This window comes from Lontra canadensis, unplaced genomic scaffold, assembly GCF_010015895.1.
Source record: "Lontra canadensis isolate GAN:19392208 unplaced genomic scaffold, GSC_riverotter_1.0 scaffold112, whole genome shotgun sequence".
Classification (NCBI taxonomy): Eukaryota; Metazoa; Chordata; class Mammalia; order Carnivora; family Mustelidae; genus Lontra; species Lontra canadensis.
This window is the reverse complement of record NW_022631106.1, coordinates 2,716,822-2,744,776: the sequence shown is the minus strand read 5'-3', so window position 1 is coordinate 2,744,776 and position 27,955 is coordinate 2,716,822. Positions and strand designations below refer to the sequence as shown.

General features: G+C 47.0%; 1 protein-coding gene across 1 annotated transcript in view; it reads left to right on the top strand.

The window, feature by feature from the left end:
* Nucleotides 1–26,034, top strand: part of CHST10 (carbohydrate sulfotransferase 10) — a 29,827-nt gene extending 3,793 nt beyond the window's left edge. The window contains exons 3-8 of the mRNA XM_032840299.1: nt 5,682–5,776; nt 6,324–6,455; nt 14,125–14,216; nt 19,774–20,008; nt 22,562–22,667; nt 24,173–26,034. Coding sequence (XP_032696190.1) covers nt 5,734–5,776; nt 6,324–6,455; nt 14,125–14,216; nt 19,774–20,008; nt 22,562–22,667; nt 24,173–24,710 — 1,146 coding nt within the window. The 5' untranslated portion in view covers nt 5,682–5,733 and the 3' untranslated portion in view covers nt 24,711–26,034. The remainder of the gene's footprint in view (nt 1–5,681; nt 5,777–6,323; nt 6,456–14,124; nt 14,217–19,773; nt 20,009–22,561; nt 22,668–24,172) is intronic.
* The last annotated feature ends 1,921 nt before the right edge of the window (nt 26,035–27,955 follow it).

Below are 27,955 nucleotides of genomic sequence, written 5' to 3'. Positions count from 1 at the left end.
GGAACACTTAGCTGTGTTAGAACACTCCTGCTGCACTAATGGAAATGATGTTGAGGCTGGGGAATGGCCAAGTGGATAGTGCTTTACATTTTTGACTGTGCTGTTGGAAAAATACCTTCAAAATTTAAATCAGATTCATGACACTACTACTGCTCTTCTCACGGAAAACTCTTCACTGGCTTTCCATTGCTCACAAGGTGAAACTAAACTCCATAAATGCCCTATAGGAATCAGTGTTTTCTGACTAGAGCTGCTTTGGCTCATCTCTGACGTTGACCTGGAAACTCCAGCCACTGGGGATTTCTTTGGTTACTCAAGGGCCCCTGACTTCTGCCCAATACCCAGGCCTCCATTCCCTGCTGGTCCCCTGGTCTGGGTACCTCCTTACATAACTGCTGTCCCTGACATCTCCAACCCAGGTTCTGTCCTTTCTTCCCTCTCATAGAGCCATGTGTCCACCTCACACCACTTCTGGGATAGACTCTTTGATGCATGTGGGTTCTCTCTGTCAGACAGCAGGCTCTGTAAGGACATAAACTGCATATGTGTTTGGTTTGGAACAGGGTCGTATCCCTGGCACCTGTTTTATGTGGTGGATGAATATACCTTTTCATGATGAATTTGGCAAATAATTATTTTTTTAATTGTGTCCTTAAAAGTATATGCAGATATACATCTACTTGTGTTTGTGTGTCATATGTTATGAACCATAGCGATATTGGGCCTAAGGGGAGGGGTACTTGAGAGGGACCAGGCTTTATTCTTACTGGTTCTGGTTGGGGCACATAGTACATGACTCCATGAACAAGTCCTGGTTTATCTAAATTTTGGCCTCAGCAGCTTTTTTCTCTTAATTCTCTGTGTAATATGTGAATTTTTTCACTATAGACCATGAGGGGGGAAAGGTGGGCACTTAAAAATAGTGCATCTTTCCACCCCAGGCTTTCTTCGCCCAGCAGGAGCCTCCTAGAAAGCACCCAGGCCCTGGGTGAACATGCTTTCCCAGCTTCTGCAGCCGGCCCTGCCTTTCTCTCTGCAGGGAAGACCATCTTCCAAACCCCTGCTGCTGCTTCTGTCAGAGGACTTGAGTCTGACAAAGTGAAAAGCCTTTATGGAGGAGTAGGTCTGGGGTGCGAGGAGATTAGAGCCAGGTGGGGGCAGAGAGGGGATCCAACCTTCTTTTCTTTACACTTCCTTTCCTTTAAAAAAAAACACTCAAGTAAGTACAGCAAAACTATTGAGCCAAGAATCTGTTTTTGTTACAGTAGTCTCTGCACTTTATGTTTTAAATGTTAGATCATTTTTAAAAGCTAAATAAAAAATGAAGACAGGGGTGCCTGGGTGGCTCAGTCAGTTAAGCAGCTGCCTTTGGCTCAGGTCATGATCCTGGGGATCAAGCCAGAAATGGGGCTCCCTGCTCAGTGGGGGTCTGCTTCTCCCTCAGCCTCTCACCCTGCTTGTATTCTCCCTCTCTTTCCCTCTCTCTCAAATAAATAAAATCTTAAAAAAAAAAACAAACTAATGAAGACAGAGATGTGTTTACTAAATATTCAGATACATGTTGATTTTGTCACTTAACCACATTTTCTCCCAACTAGGAAAGTATTTACCATCCTTTCCCACACTTTACCAAGTGGTAAGGAAACTGCAGTCGGTAGTGATCAGGTAGGAAAAATAAACAGTAAAAATAAAACACCAGGGGACATGTATATGAGTGGCATCTTTTTTATATTTTATTAGTTTCTACTATAAAATGGAAACATGTTTGTTGCAAATTTTTTTTAATATGTAAGTGTACAAAGCAAAAAAAACTGCTTTCATTGTCTCAAGATTTTATTCTGTGCATTATATGCACGTATGTGTTTGGATGTGTATATAATCACATACATTCACAAATATAACTTTTACAGAGAGGCTCATACGTCCAATTTTGCAAGTTGCCCTTTTCGTTTATGGATATAAGTTGACATTTTGGATCTCTGTAATTGGCTTGCCCTTCAGCACATGGTTTTATTTAAAATTAAAAAAATTTTTTTTTGGACTCCAGTGAGATTTCTTAACCACCCCTCCAGTCAGTATATGTCAGTTGTATATCTGTTCAAATGCATGTTAAGTGCTGTGATTTATAAAATGTAATTTTATTTCCAAGTAATACTGAAGTCCTAGTAGCTTTTAATTATTTTATAGTCTCAGATAATAGGTATTAAATATTTAACTACTTTCATGTGGATACTGGAGAAATATTTTGAGGTTGTTGAAATTGGGGGCCTCATCCTTTAAAGAGTTTGGGAACTCTCAGATAGAAGGTTGGAAAAGGTGCCTTCAGAAGTACCTTTCAGCTCTCCTGAGTTTTCCTAATAAGTTTCTAGGTGGATATAGGCATTCAGCAAATAATGGTTGCTGTTTTAATGAGTTTCGGGCACTATTTTAGTCCTTGGTGTACTCGGGGGCACTTAACATTCTAGGGGGGGTGGTGAGGGCACAGATGGTGAACAAGTGAAAACAGGCTGTGGTAGGTACAGTGCAGGATGTGAAACTAGGTAGGGTGATGGAGAGAGGCTTTGGGGGTTCCAACAGAGTGGGCGGTAGAGAGAGCTGCATCTTCCTGTGCTGCGCAGGGGTGGGCCCTACTTACTTCCCATTTACAGAAGCCTGATGGCCAGCACAGAGCGCTCCCTCCCTAACTGCCTTTCACAGTGACCACTCTCAGGCAACAGGGCACAGAGTCATTTTCAGACTTCTGTCTAGTCTGGGCAACCCTACCCAAGACACTGGTCAGGGCCTGTGACTTTATAGTCCTCTTGTCGAGAGAACATTTTTTGGCAGGGGTTAGGGCTTATGCACAGATCCTTTCCACATTTGCTACCCTTATCAGGGGCCCCAGATGTCTTGGGCTGTCCCTGCCCTGTCCAGGGGGGCTGTGACAGGGATGAAAGGGAGGTGGGGGCCCTTGCAGACCTCCCTTCTCCTGACTCAGTGCAGCGGCCAGGCACAGAGCAGGAAAAGGCACTCTAAATGTCCTAGTTTAGTAGGGGTTTACTTGAATTCACTTTCAAAGTTGAATGTGTTTGAAGTAAAATTGCCCATCGGAAAGAAGACATTTGCTTGATGGACTGTAAGTTGTAGAGGAGGTACTTGGGCAGCCTCTCTTTCATGGGGGCCTCACAACACACTGGTAGGTAGGTATACAGTGGTTTTATCCTTACAGATGTGAAAATTGGGCAGATTTTCTGGGAGAAGAGAATTAGACCCTCCTCACCCCCAACCCCAGGTCTGGGTGAAAGAGTAAAGCATTCCTGGCTTGAAATTAAAATCCAAGCCTTAGGAAGGCAGGCATGGCCTCAGCGTGATGCAGATCTTACATCTCAATGAGCCCAGATGTAGAAATCCTATCCCTGAGCATCTTGGCTTCCTGAAGAGCAGTGGATATGACCCTTCATTTTCATGTAAGTCTGTTTATTCATGGTCTCCTTACTTTTATGTGGAGGTGAGCTCAGTGGGTATACTCAGATCCCTTCAGAGGACTAGCTCCCACTGGAAAGATTAGATTCTTAAGCCATAAATACCTCCCAGGTGCCAGCTTGATGCCCAGGGGGGTGCTCAAGGGCCGGATGTCTAGGTCTGAGCAGAGCAGGGCACCGTGAGCCAGCAATGCCAGGAGGCTCTCTTGCTCTGCAGAGTAAGTGGGTGTGAGGGAGGCAGCCCCAGGTGGCTCCCCTCATCTGTATTTGCTGGTCCACAGCACTTCTTGTAACAAAGCATGGGTTGCAAGTCCCAGGCCACTCAGCACCCAGAGTGTTCCTCAGCCTCTAAGGCTTCCCAGAAACTGGTACAAGGGAACAATACCCCTGTGTTCTGGTTGCCTACCTCCTGCCTGGTACTTGCCTCCTTTCTCTTTTTTCCCATTCCAGTCCACACTGGCTCCTTTACCCCCTGCCCTTTTGTTAGAAAAGGCCTGCATTTCGGGTTTCTCAATGGAGTGCTCCCACTGTGATCCATAGGGATGGACCCCTCTGAGTATCACTGTCTTATAGGGAAAGGACTGCAGTGCCCTATGCTGCTGGGCACAGTCTGTGCCTCACTTGTCTCTGGAAGAGAAAAATTAGGAACCTGAGTCCCCTGGAATGAGTCTGGCTTTCTTTTCCCCTCTTCTTGGGGCAAACTACACTGTCACATTAATTTCTCGCCACTACACTTAGAAGGCTGTTTTGCAGATCAAATTGGAAAGTCAGAGAGGGTCAGTTTCTGTTCCTAGTGGCACAGATACAGGCCATTTAATCCTCACAACCACCCTAGAAGGAGGAGGGCCTTGTCTCAGAGGTGGGAAATCAAGGCTTAGGGAGGTTAAGTGACTTCCTGAGTCACAGAACTGGTGAGTGGTGGGGCACTCTAGGCGCTCTCCTTTGTGCCCTGCTGCCTCAGAGGAGCAGGACTGAGGGAGGAAGGAGACTCAACTCAGGCAGGCTGGCTTCAGGCAGCTAGAGAGGGGTGGGCATGCCCTTTGTTGGGCACTACAGCCGGAGAGAATCTGGGACTCCTAGTAAAATTTGAAACTCAAGAGAGACAAGAAGTCACTCTTTAAAGTATAAGTATATCCATAAATATTTGGGACATACTTCTACTAAGACATTATTCACAGTAGTCCCCCCTTATCTGCGATTTCACTCTCCATAGTTTCAGTTACCTGTGGTCAGCCACAGTCTGGAAGCAGATGATCCTCCTTCTGACAAATGGTCAGAAGGTCAATAGTAGTAGCCTAATACTACATCACAGTGCCCACGTCATCCTTCTCACTGCCTCTCATCTCATAAGCAGTTTACCACCTCACATCATCACAGGAAGAGAGTAAGTACAGCACAATAAGATATTTAGAGAGAGTCCACATTCATGTTACTTTCTTATGGTATATTGATGTAATTATTCTGTTTTATTTTTAGGTATCATTGTTAAACTCTTACTGTGCCTCATTTATAAATTAAACTTTCCCATAGGCATGTATGTATAGGAAAAAAACAGAATATACAGGGTTTGGTACTATTCTGCAGTTTCAGGCATCCACTGGGGGTCTTGGAAAGTATCTCCACTGGATAAAGGGAAGCTACTGTATTTATCTGACATTCAAAGCTAACCAGTATCCTACATTTTTATGCAGTTAATCTGGCAACCCTGTTTGCAGACCCCAGGAAACACTCTGGGTCTAATGTGTGGCACATAAGGGTGCCAGGGTGGTTCCCAAACCACCCAGTAAATGTACAGGCTGCATTTCAGGTGGTAAGCTCCCCACTACAGGATATATTCAAGTCTAGGTGGATAACCACTTGGTGGAGGGAATTCAGGTTTCAGATGCCTGGTTCCAGTGAGATTCTAGGAGGTAAATGTTGTTGAGACAAGGAGGAGAGTTGCTTGCCTGGGTCCCCACTGCTCTCTGTCCCATCTAGCATTCAGAAGCTTTCTGAAATCATATATCATCAGCACCTCGTTGAGAGGATCAATTCTCCCTGCTGCCCAGGAGTGATGGTGGCCTCAGTTGGCTAGTGGAAACCAGCCCAGCCCAGCATGGTCTCTTTAAGTGGATGGTTTGACTTGAAGAAGCACTGTGTTAAAGGTGAAATGAAACCCTTTTTTTTGTCTCTCTTGCCAAGAAATGACTGACTTCCCGGGTCTTTGTGTGTCTCCTGCAGCATGACCTGCTGAGGATTGGCATGCCGTGCCTCACTCCCGGGCAGTGACAGCATGAAAAACACCCACCCCCAGGGTTCTGCGCAGACTCTTGCAGGCAAGTGAATGGAGACAGAGATGCTCTGGTGTTGATTTTCACTATTGTAGAGATTCTGGGTGTGGCTACATCTATCTTGTCAACATGTCAGGATTTTACACAAGGCCTGCTTATAATTGTCTCAGTATGGCTTCTGCCCTCTGCAAATTACCACAGCAAAGGTCCGACCCTTGGCAGACTCCTGCCCTCCTGCTTCCAGGTGCTGGCTATTGCTGGGTACTAAGAGTATGCTTTGATGTTAGCTTGGGCCAGAAAGGAGTTCCAAGGCAAATCTGCAAAAGCAAAATCTTACCATGTATTCCAAAAACAAACAGAAATGGCTCCTTTCCACTAGAGTGTTTTAAATTTGCTTGAATTATCAGATCGATGGCTTCATATTATTAAGAATAAAATTTAAATACTCAGTCAAAATACCCCTGTATCAATAGAAAAATTATTTCAAATATTTGTACTGAAGCTGTTAACTAAAGTCACCTATTCTTTTTATTACTTTTTGTTTAATTGATTTATTTATAAGCACCAGGGTCATCTCACTTTTGTTTTCCAGGAAGAATTACTGAATGGCTGACATTTGACAACATGCACCACCAGTGGCTTCTGTTGGCCGCATGCTTTTGGGTGATTTTCATGTTCATGGTGGCTAGCAAATTTATCACATTGACCTTTAAAGACCCTGATGGTAGGTATGCTTCCTCATGGAATGGATTTCAGCTAATCCAGACAATGCTGTGATATTGTTCCTGGGTCCAGGCACAGATGACCTTTGTCACAGAATTGAAAGAACATTAATGCCAGAAGTGACCTCGAAGGTCATGGTGTCCAAATCCTTCATGTTACAGAGGTGCAGAAGAGGAGGTGAAAAAGGACAAAAGTGTCTTCCCTGCATCTCCCCTGGGGATGGGTGGAGCATGCTTTCTCTGTGGGCTTCTTTGGTGGCCTCTTCCCTGCAGTGCCATTTGCCAGGTCATCTCCTGAGCCACAGGCTTGGGACTTTGGCCTGACCACCTCTGCCTCGTAGGGAGGATGCTTGTGGACATGGGTGTGCACAGCATCTTCACTCCATACAATCTTCACACATCCTCCTGTAGGCGGTGGCCCTTAGGAAGGGGGGATCAGGAGAATATCCATCCATTCCAGCCATTTTCCCTGCTTTCTCCCAGCAGCTGCACGAACGGTGCCCTCTGAGTGGCCCTCAGGCTCTGGGCTCCACTCCAGCCCAGAGAACTCCCTTCTGTGCCGAGGCTACCCAGCGCCCCACCCATCCTGCTCCCATTCATTCTCTTTCTCTCTCCCTCTCTCACGCTGTTTGTAGGGGAACAACAGGGTTGGAAGGCAGATGTGTAGGCCAAAGATGGAGGCCCTAAAATTAATCACAAGAGGTGGTTCTCACCACCTCTAGGGTATCCACTCAGTAACTCAGCCTCTTTATGCTCAGACCTGACAGGCCTGACAGGTACATACCCCAACTTCCAGGAGCTCTTGGGAGAACCTGAAAGGTTTTCACAGCCTTGGAATTGGTGTATCAACTGCAGGTATAGGGGGTGGTCAGGAGCATCACAGAGCATTGTGGGTAATCACAGATACTGATGGCTCCCACTAGGGACCTGGGCCTTTGTTAGAATAGCAGGCACCAGATCTGCGGGGGTCATTGGACTCAGAGACCATGATCTTAGCTTGATCATTTAGATGTTTCTCCAGCTGCTTTAGTCCAGTTCCACTTACCGCTGATGGAGATCCCTCATTAAGAGTTAGAGCAGTGGTTCTCATCCCTAGGGCACTTTAGAACTATCTGCAGGACTTCGTAAACCTTTCTCTCCTGGCTCAACCAGAGACCAAGTGAGTTAGAATCTCTAGGAGTGCAGCTCTAGAGAACTACAAATGTAGAAAAAGCTGCAGCTTGCTGTGACTATGAATTTGTTGTTACCCCAAGTCCACACGTTTTACTCATGATTCCCTTAAATGTCACTTCCTGGTAAGGAAGGCACTTCAGAGGCAAGTCATGAGGTCATATTGTTTATGGTTTACTTTGTTTTAAAAACTAGGAGTGTAGGTATTGTGTTTTATGAGACTTCCGCCAAAAATAACCAAGTGAGATGTGTGCCTTTGGATTACAATGTTTTCTGGCAGAACTGCCTCTGAAGAGCATGTCATTCTTCAGTGGTATCTGAGAAGTGACATGTCATTCTGCTAGGATGTGGCAAGTTTTATGCTGACCACTTTCAGGAAAGTGTAGAAGCTCTAGAGGGTTTTGTGACGTGTGGAGCAAACAGTTAAAGGGGTAGAAGGTGAAACCTACAGGGAAGGATGAAAAGCTTCGGGATTTTAAAGCTGGAGGAAAGATCTCTGGTCATCTTGGGTGCTGCTCACCAAGTAGTTCTTGCACCCTTGGATGTTCAATGTGGACCTGGGGTTCGTGAATGGGAGCACAGTGATGCAGACAGCTTCTGGTGGGAACCCTTGAGCCAGTGCACACTTGCCCCACTGCCCCCTCCCACCTCCAGGAAGCGGGGCGGCTACCAGTGAGGACAGTGTCAGCCCCATACTGTGCAGGAAACTTAAGAGTGAGAACCCTTTGTTGTCAGGCCCAAAACATTACCCAGTCTTTCTTGAGCACACAAAACTTATCTAATTGTCCCTGAGTTCCTGGTGGGGATCACGAAGACGGATGTTCACTGGCTGAGTTCTGAATGAAGGAAATGAGCTTGCATGCAGGGTGTGTTGCCACTCTGGGTGACCGAGCAGGGATGGAGCACCCATGAGAAGTGAAACACACAGTCTCTGAGGAGGTCGTCCGAGAGGGCATCTCCTGCCCCTCTAGGGCTGTGGTTTCGGTGGTACAGCCACTTAGCCTTAGGGGCCCCCTTTGTCCAGGGAGACATTTAAGCCCCCTGGTGGATCTGGGAGTTATACAAGAAACTGAAAAATGTTTGTAAACATGTGTCTGGAAGAGATTTTTCTCAGGTGCTGGGATTTATTTCGTTCATGTTCACCATGTTTTGGTTTTGGAGTCAAAAGCCCGATGTGAAGTGTCATCACAAAGAAGAGACTGACAACACAGCAGTCTTCCTAAATAGTGAAGTTCCATTTCCTGTAAAGCAGATGGCAGATCTTGGTCTCAGCTTCAGGTTGCCGATTTTAACTCCGGTGTCTGTGGGGCTGCTTCTTGCCTCTCTGACCTCTGGGAAGCAGGGCTCTCTTCCAGTCTGTCGCTGTGCGTGTGTGTTTTCTTCTCACCTACCTGTTCCTTGTGATTTTCCTGCCACTTAAACTGATAGGAAGAGATTTGTTTTGAAATGCTGTTTAAAGTCTTGCTTACCTTTTTTTATTTTTTATTTTTACGTAATGTTATGGTCTATCTTCAGCTCAGCAGTGAAGCCACAGAATTATTTGTAGCAACGACTCACCCTTGCTTAACAAACCTCAGTGTCATTGTGGAACCAAGTTTCGGGTGTTATAACTAGACTGTATCACAGGGAAATAAAGCCCATTCAGTGATGGGAATTTGATGGCATGGTATGGTGAGACTAGAAATTTAAAACGACATCCAGTTGTGAATCTGGTATTTATGTGTAGACACTGATTTTTCTTCTCAGCGCAGTTCAACTTCCTCATCCAATCTTTTGCCTCCACTCATCCCCTCACTTTGGCTGTAAGCTACTTAAGGGCAGAGCCCATGCCTTGAATGTCTTTGCCTGACTTCTGCCAAGCATGTGATGGGGAGGTGACTGACCCTGGGGGACTGATGCAGGCTAGTCAGGGAGATTTGCAGATGTGTTCACTTCTAGAGGAACAAGGTGGTGCATCACTTGGCAAATGTAAAGACATTTTATAGAACACTGTAAATATAACGATGAGTGTAACAAAGTGATCTGAAACGTTGAGGACACCTGGCCATAACAACAGGCTGAGAATCCTTGATCCTGGAGCTGGAGGCTTGCTCCTAAGGGGTCAGGAGGGGAAAGAGACTGCTCTTCGATCATAGCAGGGGTAACAGAATCGGCTGAAAAGAAATGGTTGTCAGCAGAGCAACAGAAACAAACAAAACCAAATGTAAACCGTGTTACCACTTTTACTTGAAGCTACTTGAATGAGGACCCAGGGGAGGGGGGAAGCAAAGGTCAAGAAGTTCAAAATCATAAAAACAGTAAAAATTGGTGGGTGACTGGCTGGTGTGTGTCGTGTTGGAAGAGGAGATGTTCCACGGGTGCCAAAGCCTGTTCTCTGTGCTCCCGAGTACTGGAAACAGGTTGGTTCAGAAACTCATTGATAAATCAGCTGTTCAGAATTCAAGATACATTGTCCCATCTAAAATGTTATTAAGGAAGGTTAGGATTCTGCAAAACCCATTCAGGCCTGGGGCAGAGCTAAGCATTGCAGTGCTCGTCTTAGAAGACACTGTCAGAACACGAGGTGACCAGGCAAGCTTAGAATGTGAATTTTCTCATTAGCATGTGAGTGCTCAAAGATGACAAGGTTGCAGGGGAGGAGAATGGATAGAGGGTGGTCTCTTGGAGTCCTCAGAGTGCATTTAGGAGCTCTGGGGCCTGAGGGTAGTGATGCTTTTTCTATTTCATACCGCAGATAGGGCTCTATGACCTTGTCGCTGCTCCCGCGTCTAGCTTTGGCTGGGATGGTGTTTTGAATCAGACATAGAATAGACCAGAGATTTTAGTGACATTGCTAAAGGTGTGTGGCAAGTGTTTATATTGAAGTCCGATAACCCAAAGGTATTTAATGAGCAGGGAGATGGGATTATTATTGTTGTTGGATACTTGGAAGACGTCTTTACCCTCCCTTAGCAGGGAGGACACCAGGCCGTGGTGTGTACTTACAGCATGCAGCTGGGGCCTTGGGGAGGTGTAGCAGCCCAACCTGTGCAGGTGGAGGGCTACAGGCCAGTGTGTGTTCATGACCAAGAGGAGGAGGTTTTGATTGTTTTTTAAATGAAATAAATGTGCCTTTGTTCATGCTCTGTTACGCTGATTTTTTATGCTTTCTTTTGCTGCCTACTTTTTCTAATTATGTTTTTAGACATTGCAGAATTTTCAAAGTAAATGTTTCTTTGGTTGTAGATATCTGAAAATTATCTTCAAATTCTACCCAAGTGTTTCTCCCAAAGCAATTTTTTGTAAATTATTACTCTGGACTAGAATTTTATAAGATTGGTCTGATCTCATCTCACTTTGCATGAATTTTTAAACTAATGTGTAAATACTAACTTGACTGCTAACTTGGGTTTCTGGTTTTTTTTTTTTTTTAAGATTTTTATGGGGGGGGGGGAGAGAAGAGTGGGGGAGGGGCAGAGGAAGAGACTCTCAAGCACAGAGCCCATCTCACAACTCAGATCATAACCTGAGCCAGAACCAAGAGTCGGACACTTAACCGACTAAGCCATCAAGGCGCCCGTAACTTGGTTTTTTAAAATTACACCTTTAATTTTGAGATTACTGTAGAGTCATGCAGTTGTGAGAATGCAAAATCCTATGTACCCTTTACTCACTTTACCCCAGCAGTAACATGTTCCAGAACTGTAGTGCAGAGTTGGAATCACAGTATTGACATTGATATAGTCAAATGTAGAACATCTCCATCACCACAAGGAGCCCTGGGTTGCCTTTTTTTTTTTTTTTTAAAGATTTATTTATTTATTTATTTGAGAGCAAGAGAGCATGAGGAGGGAGGCAGAGAGAGGCAGGAACAGACTCCCTCTGAGCAGTGAGCCCCATGCGGGGCCTGATCCCAGGACCATGGGACCATGACCCAAGCCAACCACAGACACCCAGCAAAATGAGCCACCCAGGTGCCCTGTAGCCATACCTACCTCCCTCTCCCTGTTTCCATCCCCTAGCCCCTGCCCGCCTTGGAAACAACTAGTCTAGTCTTGCCCTAATATATTTTTTAAGAATGTTATATACAGGGGCGCCTGGGTGGCTCAGTGGGTTAAAGCCTCTGCCTTGGCTTGGGTCGTGATCTTGGGGTCCTGGGATCGAGCCCCGCATAGGGCTCTCTGCTCAGCAGGGAGCCTGTTTCCCTCTCTCTCTCTGCCTGCTTCTCTGCCTACTTGTGATCTCTGTCTGTCAAATAAATAAATAAAATCTTAAAAAAAAAAAAAAGAATGTTATATACAGCATATGACCTTTTCGCCTTAGCTCTGTTTATTCAACATAATTTCCTGAAGATTCATCCAGCTATTACTGTGTGTCTCGGTACTTTGTCCCTTTTTATTGCTGAGAAGTAGTTCATCATACGGATGTCCCACTGTTGTTTATCCATTCGCCTGTTGAAGGACATTTGGGGTTTTCTTCCAGTTTGGGGCTATTACAAATGAAGTGGCTATACACATTTGTGTATAGGTTTTTATGTGGATATAAGTTTTCATTTTTCTGGGATAAGTGCCCAGGAATGCAATTACTAAGTCATAGGGCAGTTAAAGGCTTAGGGGTTTTTGTTTGTTTCTTTGTTTTTTTGTTTTGTTTTTTAAGATTTTACTTATTTATTTAACAGAGAGAGACACAATGAGAGGGAACACAAGCAGGGGGAGTGGGAGAGGAAGAAGCAGGCTTCCCATGGAGCAGGGAGCCTGATGTGGGGCTCAATCCCAGGACCCTGGGATTACTACCCTAGCCGAAGGCAGACTCTTAAGGACTGAGCCACCCAGGCACCCCTAAATGCTTAGTTTTTAAAGAAACTACCAAACTTTTCTAGAGCGCCTATTCCATTTTACATTTCCACCAGCCATGTAAGTTCTTCAGTTTCTCTGAATCTTCATTAGCATTTGGAGTTTTTGCTATGTTTTATTTCAGCCATTTTGATAGGTGTGTAGTAGTATCTCATTGTGGTTTTCATTTGTATTTGCCTGATGACTAATGACATTGAATATCTCTTCATGTTTTATTTGTCATCTGTAGATCCTCTTTGGTAAAATGTCAGTCCATGTCTTACCCATTTTCTTGTTTTTACTTTTTTTATTATTTTTTTTAAAGATTTTATTTATTTATTTGACAGAGAGAGATAGATCACAAGTAGGCAGAGAGGCAGGCAGAGAGAGAGGGGGAAGCAGGCTCCCTGCTGAGCAGAGAGCCCGTTGTGGGGCTCAATCCCAGGACCTTGGGATCATGACCCGAGCTGAAGGCAGAGGCTTTAACCCACTGAGCCACCCAGGTACCCCTTTATTTTTTTTTTTTTATTATGTTAGTCACCATACAGTACATCACTAGTTTTTGATGTAGTGTTCCATGATTCATTGTTTGCTTATAATACCCATTGCTCCATGCAATAGGTACCCTCCTTTGTACCCATCACCAGGCTAACCCATCCCCCCAACTCCCTCCTCTCTAAAACCCTCAGTTTGTTTCCTGGAGTCCGTGGTCTCTGATGATTCATCTCCCCCTCTGATTCCCCCCCCCTTTATTTTTCCTTTCCTTCTCTTAATGTTCTCCATGCTATTCTTTATCTTCCACAAATAAGTGAAACCATGAGATAATTGACTTTCTCTATTTGACTAATTTCACTTAACATAATCTCCTCCAGTTCCATCCATGTTGATGCAAAAGTTGGATATTCATCCTTTCTGATGACTGAGTAATAGTCCATTGTATATATGGAACACATCTTCTTTATCCATTCATCTGTTGAAGGGCATCTTGTCTCTTTCCACAGTTTAGTGATTGTAGCCATTGCTGCTGTGAACATTGGAGTGCATATGGCCCTTCTTTTCACTACATCTGTATCTTTGGGGTAAATACCCAGTAGTGCAATTGCTGGGTCATGGAATAGCTCTATTTTTAACTTTTTGAGGAACCTCCACGCTGTTTTCCAAAGTGGCTGCACCAACTTGGATTCCCACCAACAGTGTGAGAGGGTCTAATTAGATTGTTTGTTTTCAGTAGAGTTTGAGAATTCTTTATATATTCTAGGTATGAGACCTTTGTCAGATACTTGATTTGCACATATTTTCCCCCAGCACGTAGCGTGTCTTTCCGTCCTCTTCATAGGGTCTTTTGCAGAGTATAAGTTTTAGATTTTGACAAGAGCCCAGAAAAGGTGGAAATCTTTTCCAGAGATTTTCTATGTTTTAAAAAAGTTTTATTACATTGAAGTGATGATCCATTTTGAGTTTGTTCTTAAATAAAGTGTGAGGTCAAGTAAAGGTTCTTTTTTCTATAGATGTCTAGTTGCTGGAGCACCATTTGTTGAAAGGACTCTCCTCTGCTGAACTGATTTGGCACCTTTGTCAAATGTCTGTCGGGCACATTTGTGTGGGCCTATTTCTGGGGCCTTTGTTCTGTCCTGCTGATCTGTGTGTCTGTTCCTCCATGAGAAGACGCTTTAACCTCTCTGTCTCTTAGCGTACAGCGCCAAACAGGAGTTCCTGTTCCTGACAGCTGTGCCAGATGCGGGGAAGTTGCCCGGAGAGAAGCACTTTGCTGAGGAACTGAAGGTGGGCACAGCAAGGCAGAGGGCACTGTCCTCTGTGACGTGGTCAGCGTTGGGGGAGGCGTACGGTTGCTGCTTCCTAAGTGAGCTGTGGTGGCCCCTTCTCACCCCCTGTGGCCCCAGTGGGTACTCCCATCACATGGAACTAACCTCTCCTTTGTCTATGCTCACATCAGCTGGTGTCCTTTGACTGTCACATTCTGCTGCTGTGGAGTTGTGCCTTGTGTCACTTCGGCACATTTCCGCTCATCTTTCTAGCTTCTCTTAGGAGGTGGTATGGTCACATCTATTTTTATGTTCCTCACAGCGCTTTGTATGTCATGGATCCTCTGTAAATGTTGACTATGTTGAATCCCTGACCAGCGCAGGAGCCTTGCGGGGGAATGGAGGATGTCGGGCTAGGTCAGGAGAAAACCAAGGGAGTGGGGAAAGGTCTGTGACCCACCATCATGGACTTTTCAAATTAGAAGGGTTCTTGGACAGAAGAGCAGCTAATCTCACCTCTGGATGTCATGGATGAGAGAACAGAGTTTGGGGAAAAGGCTAATGATTCCAAATTGTGTGGGACTTAGTGGCAGGGCCCAAGGCTGCTGACTTTTACCCAGGGCTCACCTTCCTTGGTATTCTGACTCTTTCTCCTCAGTCTCCTTTTTCACAAAAATTCCTAATTGTTCCCCAGCCGAGACGGGGGGCACACTCTTGAGATTCCCCTCTCGCTCACTACCCCCCATTCTGGGTCTGGAAAGTTTGGGTTTCAGGTATGTCTAAAGGAATGAAATGGGTAGATCGAGCTATAAGACATTTACCAGCCCAGCATTAAGCCACAGAGAAAGAGACAGTTCCCGTCCTTGATTTGCAGGGTAAGGACAACAGATTAGAAACCAACAAAGTCTAGTGAGTGTGCATGTGGTCAGAGTGACACGCTGTTGGAGTTTATAGGTTGCAAGTCACTGATTGATGGGTTAAGTCTGCAGAATTCCGTGAAGCAGGCTTGGAATGTTGCTTTTAGGTTGAGGCTTTCCAGGATAAGGAAAGAGAGTGGATAAACCCCAGAGACAGGAAACCAGAAAAACCTGTAGGAAGTAGGAGGGTGGCCTTAATAGAAGGAGGTAAGGAAATAAATGTTTAGTTACTGGGATCAGTAGTGACAAGGAGGTGTGGCAAGAGTTTCACAAGAGGAATGAGGTGCTCTGAGACCAGGGTGCTGCTAGGCTGCTGAGGCTCATGAAGAACAAAAGTGACCATCCTGGGAGGTCACTCTTGAGGGATGGAGGAGCACTCTTCCTGCAAAGACTGTGGGCCTGCGGAAGTAATCGTGGTTGGAAATACTGCACCAGAACATGCCTTGCAGTCCACAGAAGACTTCACTGGGTTTTAATCTAACTGGTCCTCAAAAACAGCCCTCTGAGCTGTATTTTTTTTTTAAGATTTTATTTATTTATTTGAGAGAGAGAGATAGCGAGAGAGAGAGCGTAAGTACGAGTAGGGAGGTGAGGGTAAAGCAGGCTCCCAGCTGAGCAAGGAGCCCATGTAGGGCTCGATCCCAGGACCGTGGGATCATGACCTGGGCAGAAGGCAGACGCTTAACTAACTGAGCCACCCAGTCATCCCTGTGCTGTAAGTATTTTTACTCTCATTTTGCATTTGGAAAGTGTTAGGCTCAAGGAACAGAGCCAGTATGTCAGGACAGCAAGTAGTGGGCTGGGACTTTCAACTACATGTCCTCTGTCCCCTGTTCTTGCTTCCCTGTCCCCTTGATGCTCACGAAACTCAGATGCAAGGTAAAGAGAGTAGGAAACAGCGGTCAGACATGATTCTCTGAAACCAGGGGTCATTAGATGTTTAAACTCAGCATCTGTCTTTCCAAAAGAAAGGAAACTTATAAATGTAATTAGGTTGTGTGGCTTGCCTTTAAAAGTCTATTTTGTGCAGCTGTCGAATCAATGTGTTTGTATACCTGAAACTAATATAATGCATTTCACTTAGTATATTTGCAAAGGAAGAAAACAAAACCATGCCAGTCTATAAGCACAACTGAATGAGAAATGGTTTTTCTTTATATACAATGCTTAAGCTTGAAGAACAGCTTTGAAAATGAGGGAGATTTTTCTGCAGTTTCTCAAGAGTTCTTGTTTGGAGGTGCCCTGAGTTGCACAGCTCCTGAGTGTCATCTGCAATCCAGGTTAGAGCTGAGGTTTGAAGCAATTGGAATGGAGTGAGGAGAGGAGAGAAGGGAGCAAGAGTTGGGGTGAAGGAGGGAATGAGGTTAAATTAGACTCCATTTATGAAAGCAGGAAGGCAGGGGCCAGTGTGGCAGGCTTGGGCTCGTGTGCCCTGGGGAGGAAGGGAGGTCCCCGTGAAGGATCAGAGCCGGGCAAGTCTGCGGGTGCCCACCCTCACTTCCAGAATGTGTTGACCTAAGGAAGACACTTCCCTTCACCAGGGTAACCCAAGAAATTGTCATACATGTGAGAAACTATGTCAGAGAGTTTGGTTATGGCAGATCCATGAGGGAGGACCAGGGAGCTGGGGTGGAGGGGTGGAAACCTCTATTATCCCAGCCATGCTCTTCTCCCCATTTTGGAACTGACCCGGTCCCTGGGGGAGGACTGGTTTTACAACTGCCCCATAAATGGATTGCGTAAATACACTAGTGCATTTTTTTTTTTAAACCCTAGTGCATTTTAACAGACAAAAGGGCATTTTGGTCCATTTAGTAAAGTTAAGTTAGGGGACCGTCTGGTTTGAATTCTTGGGAAGAAATTCTGTGTAACTTAAAGGGAATGAATAGACAATAAACAGCAGCAGAAACATTTCAAGGAAAAGGGCTGAGAGAAAGGGCCATGACTGAGGTGGCCAAAGGAGTGGACTTGGAGGAACAGACTCTTTATTCAGAAATACCTTTTGGATGCTTCTTGGAAAGCCAGAAGATCTCTGTGGGCAGACATTCCACCGTAATATGAACGGGGAGGGGTTAGTAAGACACTGAGGACACAGTGGCACTGAACTGCTGGCGTGTCTCCCGCTGACCACTCTGTCTTCCTCACCTCCTACCCCCACTTCTGCATGTACACACACATATGTGGACAGTGCCACATGTTCTTCCTCAGCTGAGGCTTTCCCAGTGTCTCCACAGAACACTTGCAACTACATCCAAGCACAGAGTAAAGACTCGATAAGTATTTGTCGAACAGTTCATTCTGCCGACTGACACAGCAGTAGAGTTTTGAGTCAAGTGTTAACAAAAGCCCTTTTGTGTTATAGATACTGTGTTAGGTTCTAAAGCAGTCCCAAAGTGTATCTGGCATGATTTGGAACTTGAGCTTTTTCATCTTTTTTTTTTTTTTAAGTCAACTTTCTCATAAGAAGGAAAGTCAAACCCATTTTGCGTCTCCTTTCCTTGCCAACCATACTGACTCATCTTTGATTTATGGGGCACTTCAGGAAGTGGCTAGAAATAGTGGCTGTCTTTCTGTAGAAAAGGGGAGGAAGGAAAGATGAGAAGGGGCCCATGGCTATTAAGAAAGGGACAGGTAAGCCCTGGAAGGAAATTCAGAGGGTGTTCTGGCAGAGTTGTGGCTTTTAGTTACTGCAGATCATGCTGAAGGAAGAGAGACATAAATGTGTTTGCAGAGCCACCTTTGTATACAAAAAGTACCCAAATGTGGTAGAAATCACTCACAGAGGACTTGAAACAGTTTAATAGAACTTTGTAGAAGTCTTTATAGGTGCTCCGCCACCAGCCAATATTTTTAAACCAAGGTTTTTTTTTGATGAAGAAGGAAGATATACTCATGTATTTTAAAGAAATATCCTGCATTACAAGGAAAAAACAGCAACTATGGCCCATTGCAATCCATAGCTCTCTTCAACCACCGTCAGAACTTTTGTATGTCTCCTCTTTTAAAGACATTCATTGAGGTATAACAAATATATGGTATAAGACTCCCATCTCCTGAGTAAGCACACAATTATATCTCTTAAACTATTTGTAATCAGAGGGGACGGGTTATACTTAGTAGTAGTGTCCATCGTATGTAAGCATAGCCAATGTGAGCAAATGCTGGGGCACATTGGTCCTGGTTTCTGCTCTAAAGAGTCCTCCTACCAGGTGGGAAAATCTGTGTGAGCTGCGGGACACTCTGACCCAGAAGCCCCCGCCTACCTCCTAACCTCAGATGACTTCCACACACTGTCACATGTGAGCTCCACTCCTGCCTAAGCGTCCTGAGGAAAAAGGACATTTTCTGAGCCGAGGATGCAGGTAGACAGAGCTCCCTGCCTTCCAGGCAAATCCGCAGAGAAGCCCACACTGACTTATCCTGGTAAAATGTGTAATGTGCTGGAACATTATGGAGAAAATCTGACCAGCACCCAGGTATTAAAAATGGGTTGCCCACAAAGAGTGGCAGTTGAGGCAGGGGTGGGTAGGGTGGGCTGCGGACAACAGCTGCAGTGTTGGGTGCCAGCCGGAGCCCATGTAGGGAGAGTGATGACTCTGTGTGTGAAGGCTGCAGAGGAACCATCCTAGCTCTACACACACACACACACACACACACACACGAAATTACACTGGTTTTGAGGGGAAAAGCTTCTGAGAGACCTATTTCAGGTAACTCCGAGGTGATCAAACACTTCAGAATCGAGACGTCACAGAGTAAACACAGCCCCAGCAGTGCACCCCAGCAGGTGCACCCAACCTCAAACCCAGCTGGAGACCATGCCCCTCACCCCCAGGCCCTGTGGTCGACGTCTGCTCACTCCCAGGCCCGTTTTCCTGGGATACAGGGTTTCTGGATCAGAGTCTTTGCCCAGTGCTCACGTTGACTTAACGCCTGGTGGGAGGACACGGCAGAAACCAGCGCCGGCATACTCCAGCACTTGCCCACAGGGGCCATGCTTCCAGGACAGCAGACACCACTACCACACAGAGCTCTCTCCTTAAACTGCATGCTAGAGAGGCATAACCACGTGCTTGTCACGGAAGAGATGGAATAATGGCTTCAGCATTTTGAAAACCTGTACTGAATGACCTAGGGTGTGTTTCTCTAGTTAATAAACCGTTCTACCAGTGTACCAGAGTCTGAAACTGCATGTGTGTAGGTGACTGGTCCTCACGTACTGTCCGCACACGTACACTCAGAATTATGTGGAGGGAAGTGCTAGGGAGAAGGAAGGGGGTGGAACCTGGCCTTCACTGAAATCCCAGAATGCAAAGTATCCTGCTGTGTCCAGGACACTATGGGCCCTAATGCCTGCCATCAGCAAAGTGGCAGGCAGACCTCTCAGCCGCGCCTCCTCCTCCTCCGTCTGAGCCGCTGAGGGTGAAGGAGCCTCGTGTCTCTGGCTGAGCTTTGGTCCAGCCCATCCATGTTGCCTGAATGCCAGGCCACTGAAGGAGTCTCCCCCGTCCTCTTCCCCCAGCTCTGGTTCTCGCCCTTGCGTGTCAGCAGGCAGCATGAGGTCAGGGGGCAGGGCCTCCCCGGGGGGCTCCTGTGGGCTCACTGCTGTTTGCTTTTGACTGAGCCCTTGGGCTGCTTCTGTCTCCTTGTTATCTGCAGCCCACTGGGAAGGTGCCTTCAGACAGCCGGCTTGTTCAACCCCTCGTCTATGTGGAGCGCCTGGAACTCATCAGAAACGTCTGCAGGGATGAAGCCCTGAGGAATCTCTCACACACCGCGGTCTCCAAGTTTGTCCTGGACCGGATTTTCGTCTGTGACAAGCACAAGATTCTTTTCTGCCAGACTCCTAAAGTGGGCAACACCCAGTGGAAGAAAGTGTTGATCGTGTTAAATGGTGCGTGCAGGGCTGGGTGGATGTCTGTGGTCAGTGGACAGCAGGGTTTGCCTGGCTGGGGGCGTAGGGGCTGGGAGGCAGCAGCCTGGGGCTGGGCAATGGAGGCAGCAGAGCGGGGCCAAAGGCAGGGACAGTCGTGGAAGGGCTGGTAGCCTTATGGATGGTTCTCTGGAGTGTTTCCCCTGTTGGTGGTGTACTTTCAAAGCTGGTGGCTTGAAAGTTTTAGATACTGAGGTTGTCAAAGGGCCACATCTGTGGTCAGAATCTCCTTTCCTCACTTTCCAGAGTGGAATTCCTGTCTCAAGCAGTCTGTCCATCCCCCTCCACCAGCCCCCTCCCCTGGGCTGATTGCTTTTCTTCTCTTCGGTGCACTGCCTTGGCACCTTACTGGTGGTTGGCTCTGTCCTGTTCCGTTGAGGCTCCACACTCACAGGCCTCCCGGCTTCCCCTCTGTAGGGGAAGCGCCTGCACCCATGCCTGGGAAGGGAGCCCTACCAGGTGGACCTGGGGGCCCCTTCACCCACAGATGAAGTATTCTGTGCCACATGGCTAAAAAGAAGGGTCCCCATTTTATACTGAGCTTCCATATTCAGAAGATTGAATCAACTTGCTTCAGGAAATCGGATGTTTATTTGGGAACAAATTGGGTCGTTGAAAAGTGACCTCATACTCTACTGGTTTTGATTACTCACTGCTCTTTTCAGATACCATGTTTGTTTGTTTAAACCCCAATTACCCTGCATTGGTCCAAGATAATTATGGGCTCTGTCTGTTAACTTCAGCCTCAAAAGGAACATAATTCCCTTCAGCAGCAGTTGACTCCAGGCCAGGATCAGCCCTCAGAGCTCCGTGGGAGGCGGCCCTGTGGTCTCTGTCCTCCAGCCCACCACCCCTGCTGCTGTGCTCAGAGTTGGTGGTCCTTGGTCCTTTTCCTGTTTGCTTCATTTGGCCTTTTTGTGGTTGTTGGGTGGGAGGGGGAGACACTTGCCTCATCTTCTGGTGTATAACTAATGTGTTTCTTGAGTAATCTGACAGTGTATTGGATTTTTGATATCAAAAAAATGAGGTCACAAATCAAATTTAAAACAATGAATACACAAAAGTCTTATAAATCTGCCACCATAGTTCAAAGCATTAGACTTTAAAGAAGTAAACACCAATTTAGAAGTACAGGATAAAAATGGGGGCAGGTATACATGGAGGGTTAAGGGGGTAGGAGAAGAGTAAATGAAACAAGATGGGATTGGGAGGGAGACAAACCATAAGTGACTCTTAATCTCACAAAACAAACTGAGGGTTGATGGGGGGAGGGGGGTTGTCTGAGGGGGGGTGGGGTTATGCACATTGGGGAGGGTATGTGCTATGGTGAGTGCTGTGAAGTGTGTAAACCTGGAGATCCACAGACCTGTACCCCTGGGGATAAAAATATATGTTTATTAAAAAAAAAAAATGGGGGCAGGTTTGCCAGGTCATAAAATAGAAGATGGGCCTTGTGGCTCTCTTCGGTCATCCCTAGAGACGCCTACATGGGGACAAGTACTTGAGCAGGTCCAGAGCTGGTTCTTCCATTACCCCTCAAGAGCAGATGTTTGTCTGGCTCATTTCATGGCCATCCATAGCACTTAGCACAGAGTTCTGGAGTGGTGTTTACATCCTTGGGAGGAGGGGTGAATCAAACAGACAAGCCAGTGGCTGCTGTGTAGATGGCCCAACAGAGATCCTTCCCTGCCAGACTGCAACACGACAGGATTAACACAACGATAGATGGGAAGGTTTGTGGAGGCTTGGCTAGAACCTTCGTGGATACCGATGCTTTGTGTCTATTTGTCTTGAGAAGAGAATAAAAAATCCGCCCAGTCCACCAACCTGAGGATGGGGTCCACCCAGGACCCCAGCACTGACCTGGGCGCTGTGGCTTTGATCCTGTCCTGCCTTCCTAGACACTTTGTCCTCCTCGTCCCCTGCCTCAGCTATATCACACTATTCCCACAGCATTGGCCAGGTTTTCCCAGCACCCGTTGGCTTTTCCACTTGTAGTCTGGTACGTGGTGACATTGCCTAGGAACCACCTTAGGCTTAGGGATGTGGAGCTGGGAGACCCAAGCCCATTGGGGATGATGGGCCCCCAATGGGGGCATCAGCCAGCAGTATGTTTCTTGGTCCTGCTGCTCTGGCATTTCCCCCCAGTTTCAAAGTAGAATGAGTATTGCTCATTTTAGGAATCCTTTCTGCACACAGAGATCTTTTTTTAAAATGTACAATTTCACCTAATTTAGGTGTTTTGCCAGGGGTAGGTATTAGCAGTGTTTACCGCCCCCCACCCTTGTTTCCTGCTCTCCCCACCCCAACTTGTCTGTTTCCTCTAGTTGGCTTATGGATTACCAGAAGCTTTTCTTCACTCTCTCATCCTGCTGGCAGAAGCAGTTGGAATTAAAGGACCTAAACTGGGATTTAAGGGGAGCTTGCAGGGAACATGGGGGCCAAGGTAAGAGGCATCTTCCTTTAAGGGTAGCACTGAGGCAGCCAACCTGTTCTCCCATGTTTCCTTCCCAGGAGCTTTTCCTTCCATTGAAGAGATCCCTGAAAATGTGGTTCATGACCATGAGAAGAATGGCCTCCCTCGTCTATCTTCCTTCAGTGATGCAGAAATTCAGAAGCGGTAGGAGTAGGTTCCTAAGGGGAGGGGAATTTGGGTAAAACCTGAGGCTCATGTCTGTCCTTGCCATATGCCTCAGATTGCTCCAAGGACGGCTGGGGGCTTTAGGTTTACATTTGTGAGAGGCAGCTGAGCACATGCCCCATGTTCAGTGCATTTAAATTCACAAACCTTTGTGAGAATTTCAGAAAATCTTCTCCACCCTTACCTTCATGCAGTCCATTAAAACAAAGGTTATATAATTTTCTTAAGAGAAATGAATAGTCATTTTTGTTCTGCTTTGATTCTGTTAAGTTTTATGGATTCTTTACTGAATATAACCTTTAGGTCACAGGGAAGGGATTTGGATTACAGGGGAACCCCACTTAGTTTTTTAATTTTCTTCCAGAGGCCTTGCCTCTGCTTCCGTGGTAGCTGCCTGGAGGACAGGTGGTGGGGACTGGACCTAACACAGGCAAAGAGAGTCAGACTTCACTGATCACAGTGAGGATAGAGACTAGGCATGTTAAAAATGACTTAGCTAGGAAACTGAAAATTTCTTGTTATTAGCTGTGAAATGACACTGCAGAACAAGGCTCAGAAGGATCTGAACCCATGAGCGGAAAGTCGATGTCAGGGCACCAAAGGAACTTTGACCTCCCTTGCTTTTTGGCTATTTGATTCTCATTACTTCTAGTGCTGGTTGTTTAGTCTTCCCAGTTTGTGCAAAACCTGTAGAACGCAGGTGTTAGATGCGGCATCTGAGAGGTCTCCAGCTAAGTGCGGGCCTGTCTGCCCGGGTGAGCGCTGGTGTCTTGGGGGCTCTTGTGAGAGAAGATGAGCTCAGGCGTATAGGGCCATGAGCCGTTTCCCGGCATAGAGTAGGCACTGTAATTACGGCGGTGGCCAGTGTTGTCATTATTCTGTCAGCACCATAACAGGCCTGTCCTGTGGCTGCCTCTGCGCCACCCCCACCACTGTGGGCAGTGCCCTGGGCCACCTTCCTGCCAGCTAGAGCTACAGCCTCGCCGCTCCCCCTCTCACCTGCCCCGTACTCTGGCTGGCCCTTCCCCTGGCAACTGCGAATTGTGTTTATACAGAGGTCCCTTAGAGTATCTTCCTCTGGTCTCCACCATTCCTACCTCACTCGGGGTTCCTGACCTTATCAGGTCTGTACCCCAAAACAAGTCTTCCAAACATCTTTGAAGTTTTGAAATATTTGAGTATCAGTTGAGCTAAGTAGTGTCTTCACGGTGGCCCTCTGGGGTGATGAGTCCTGTAGCCTGGGACAGTTAATGGTTTCTGAACCTCTCCTTCCTCACCATAAGGGGGGCCATTAACAGGCTCTGCTGCCAAAGGCAGCTGGGTGGATTCAGAAATGTGTGGAACTTGCTCTTCACCAGAGGGCGCGTTCTGGCCGCTGCGGCCACTGCCGCTCCAGCAGGCACTCTGCCCTCGTGCCCCCTCACCCTGGCTACCACTGGCAGCCAGTGGCCTAACTGCATGTTTCTCTTCATTTCTTTTCTTAGCTTGAAAACGTATTTTAAGTTTTTTATTGTCAGAGATCCCTTTGAAAGACTGATTTCTGCATTTAAAGATAAGTTTGTTCACAACCCCCGCTTTGAGCCATGGTACAGGCACGAGATTGCCCCAGGCATCATCAGGAAATACAGGAAGAACCGCACAGAGACCAGGGGCATCCAGTTCGAAGATTTTGTACGGTACTTGGGCGATCCAAACCACAGATGGCTGGACCTTCAGTTTGGGGACCACATCATTCACTGGGTGACGTATGTTGAACTGTGCGCACCCTGTGAGATAAAGTACAGTGTGATCGGTCACCATGAGACCCTGGAGGACGATGCCCCCTACATCTTAAAAGAAGCCGGCATAGACCACCTGGTGTCTTACCCCACCATCCCTCCGGGCATTACCGTGTACAATAAAACCAAGGTGGAGCGCTACTTCCTGGGCATCAGCAAACGGGACATCCGGCGCTTGTATGCACGTTTTGAAGGGGACTTTAAACTCTTTGGGTATCAGAAGCCAGATTTTTTGTTAAACTAATGTATAGAACTGTGAATTCAAATATCTGTTAGACCAGAGGCTAACCAGGTGGGAGATGTGAGCACAGAAATGTCCTGTCCTCCACTCCACTCTTTCTGGAGACGCCGCAGCCTCCCATGGACCTGGGCATGCCTCGGCCAATGAAGCTGGACCCTGACCGTTACAACTTAGTTTGGACATAAGGTGCACTGAGGGCCCTGGCAGATCCCCCCTCGGTCCCCTCCCCTATCAATGCCATTAGGCCTTTACTCTCCTCAGAAGGGGAATGGGACCAAACATTTGCAATCCAACAGTCTAGGAAGAAAAATTACATGGTGGAGGAGTCATTTCCCTCTTTTGTCAGACTCACTAGAGGCTCCCCTGGAGAGGGAGGTGGTCCCGCCTGTCACTGAAGGATTGCAAGAATGGCACCCAGCACTTTGAGGAAAGATGGAGAAGCTAATGGTCTGCAAAAATCACAGGGGGCTAATACAGGATCAAATCTGAGTAATAAAATTACACCTGGCTTTCATCTTGGCGCTGCTATAATCACAGAGGCAAACCATTCTTTCCATGACTCTTTTGTTCCTGTGAAACTCAGAGGTGACCCGAGGGTACTTTTCGGCAGTCCATCTTCCCAGGATCTATGCCTAGGTACCTCTAGTCCATGTTTCTAAACTGCCTGCCAAACAGTTGTCTCCCCTCAGCCCAAGAGATGCAACTTTGGAAAGAGGGGTGTGTATATTCTTGTGTATATTCTTTCCACCTGAGAGAGGGAGCATCTTGGGGGGCCTTAAGGGACATCTAGCAGGGGGAAAGGGAATGCTGGTTGGGTTCTGGCGCTCCAGCTGCTGTGGGATTGAGCACGCCTACCCTGATTATTCTCTTTGTCACCTCTGGATGGACAATGCCTATCTGCCGGGCCCTCCGAGGCCAGAGGCAAGCCTGGGGCCCAGGCCGGCACCGCAGAATCAGTGCAGTGTACACATGCCAGTTTCCTTTCATCTCCTCAAAAGGCTTACCACTGGACCCATTTCTGATAAGGCCATCGTCCTGGACTCTTAAGTTGGATAATCAAATTCACCAGCAATAAAACCCCGGGCCGAGGCGTCTTCCAGGCATGGAGGCTTCCAGGCCATAGCTGCTGTTTCAGATGTCTGTGACAGTGAGGGCTCCGGGGAGACCGGCCAGGCTTCCCTGTGAGAAGTCCTGAGTGCCCGAGTCTGTGTGGTGCCCACGAGCCCAGGTTTTCTTCAGGCAGCCTCAACCTCCCCCTTCTCCAAATGGCTTCCTGAGTTTGTAAATGTGAAAGTAAAAGGAAATAAAAAATTTGTGCCAAACCTGCCATGTGCTGCAGTTCCAGGGAACGTGCTCTGTGGCTACATGTGGTCCTTGAGGCCCGGCGAAAGTGAGGGGCGGCTCTGGCCTCTTAGATGGCTGCTGGTGACAGGACTGTGGAGGGGAGGCAAGGCTTGAGTGTGACCGTTGGCTGCATTGACGAAGGGCAGCCAGTGTGGTAGCCTTTCATCCTCAACTGACACACAAAGGATGTAAAGGAGTTATTTTCTAGGAAGTTTTAGCGGAGTCTTGTTAAAATCATCTCATACCTGATGAGCTGATTACCTCTTTCTGTTTGAAACGTAAGTCTGAATAACATATGTGAATTTAAGGCCTTAAAGTCAGTCCTAATTTAAAAAGATAGCACTTCCTTTTAGAAACAAAAGGTTGGACACTGGGGTGCCAGCCCCACCCCCTGCTTCTGGCATTTAGATTTAGGTCATTTTTCTCTAGCATTTCGTTCATTTTCCTAACATTTTGCCAAAGGAGTAGAGACTGCCACCACAACCTCTCCTGGGCATTCCACAGTGTGTCCAAAACCTGCATTCCCGCAGCCCTCCCTACCCAGCGGGGCTCCTGACCCTGCATGGCCCCCTGGAACTAGGCAGCCCCTCAGCCCTCACCCCTCACTGAGGTCGTCTGGCTTCCTTCCACCTCCAGAACCCACTGCCTCCCTTTGGAGCCTGAGACAGCGTCCATGCCTCTGTCTCCTGGGAGGGAGATTAATGGCAGAAACCTGGAGCAAACCTGACTGCCTCTTTCCTGGTGTCCTTACTGGCAAAAGCCAGGACCTCCCTCTCCCAACAGTCCCAATCAATGGGACCCTTCTCCGATGCCCCCCACACTCCCCCACCCCACCACTTCTGTGGGGGTGGGGCGAGGCCAGGCCAGAGGGGTGCCCCACCTTCCAGGGAGCATGTCCTCTGCCTCTGGGTAAGGAAGAGATGGGCAGCCAGAGGGAAGGCCCTGGGAAAGTCTAGGTGAGAACTCAGAAGTAACATTAAGCCTGGATTTAAAAGAAGTAAGAAGCCACTCTGCATCCCAGGAGTGGTCTTAAGATAGGAAGGGCAATCCCTATCTTAAGTTTAAAAGTTTAATGATCGTAGGCTGACTTAACAGGGTTGTATCTTAAGTTGCTTTCTCTTACTGGATTTCTCTCCTCACACATTTTAGTTTTATTGGTCTCAGCTCCAAAAACCATTACAGTGAAGGGTTGAGAGCCAAGATGAAATTTGATTTTCATAGTGGCTAACTGTACATAGAGATGCAGTAGATCACCACATGCAGGCAGCCTTTAACGCAGGGGTGTGGGAGGAAGAGCCTCTGACCAGGGAGGGGTCCCAGAAGGTTCTCAGGGATGTTGGTTTCCCATGCCCCACACTCGACCCTTCACCCTTCACCCTACTCCCCCCACACCCCTACCATACCCCTGCTTCCCCCTTCTAAACCCCAGTATGGCCTGTTCAGCTGGAATCTCCAGAAGCAGGAAACAGCAGAAACCTGGATTAGGAGAGGGGAATAATCAAGATGGTGGCTATGTGAGAAGAAGCAAGCCTCGCCACCCCACTGGATGAAATTTAAGTTGTTCAAGGTACATTTTCTGAGCCTTACCACCAGGGTTGTGAGGTTCCGGACCTGAACCCGGGACAACAAGCTCACAAGAGAGGAGAGGCGTGGGAAGTGGTGGAACAGGGCAGCACAGGCCCCCTGGTAAGTGGGGAAAGTTTCAGTGGAAGTGGCAGGTGTATGGGAAGGATCAGGGAAGGTGTAGGGAGCAGAAAGTATAGCTTTGCTTCCTTGCCCCCAGGGCAGTCTCCCTGTCAATAGTTGTTACCCTAAAGCCATCTTAAACAAGGCTTGGATGAGAATATCACATCCATAATCTTTCTTCTCCTCAGGCTGAGTCACTGTTCACCTGACAAATCTTA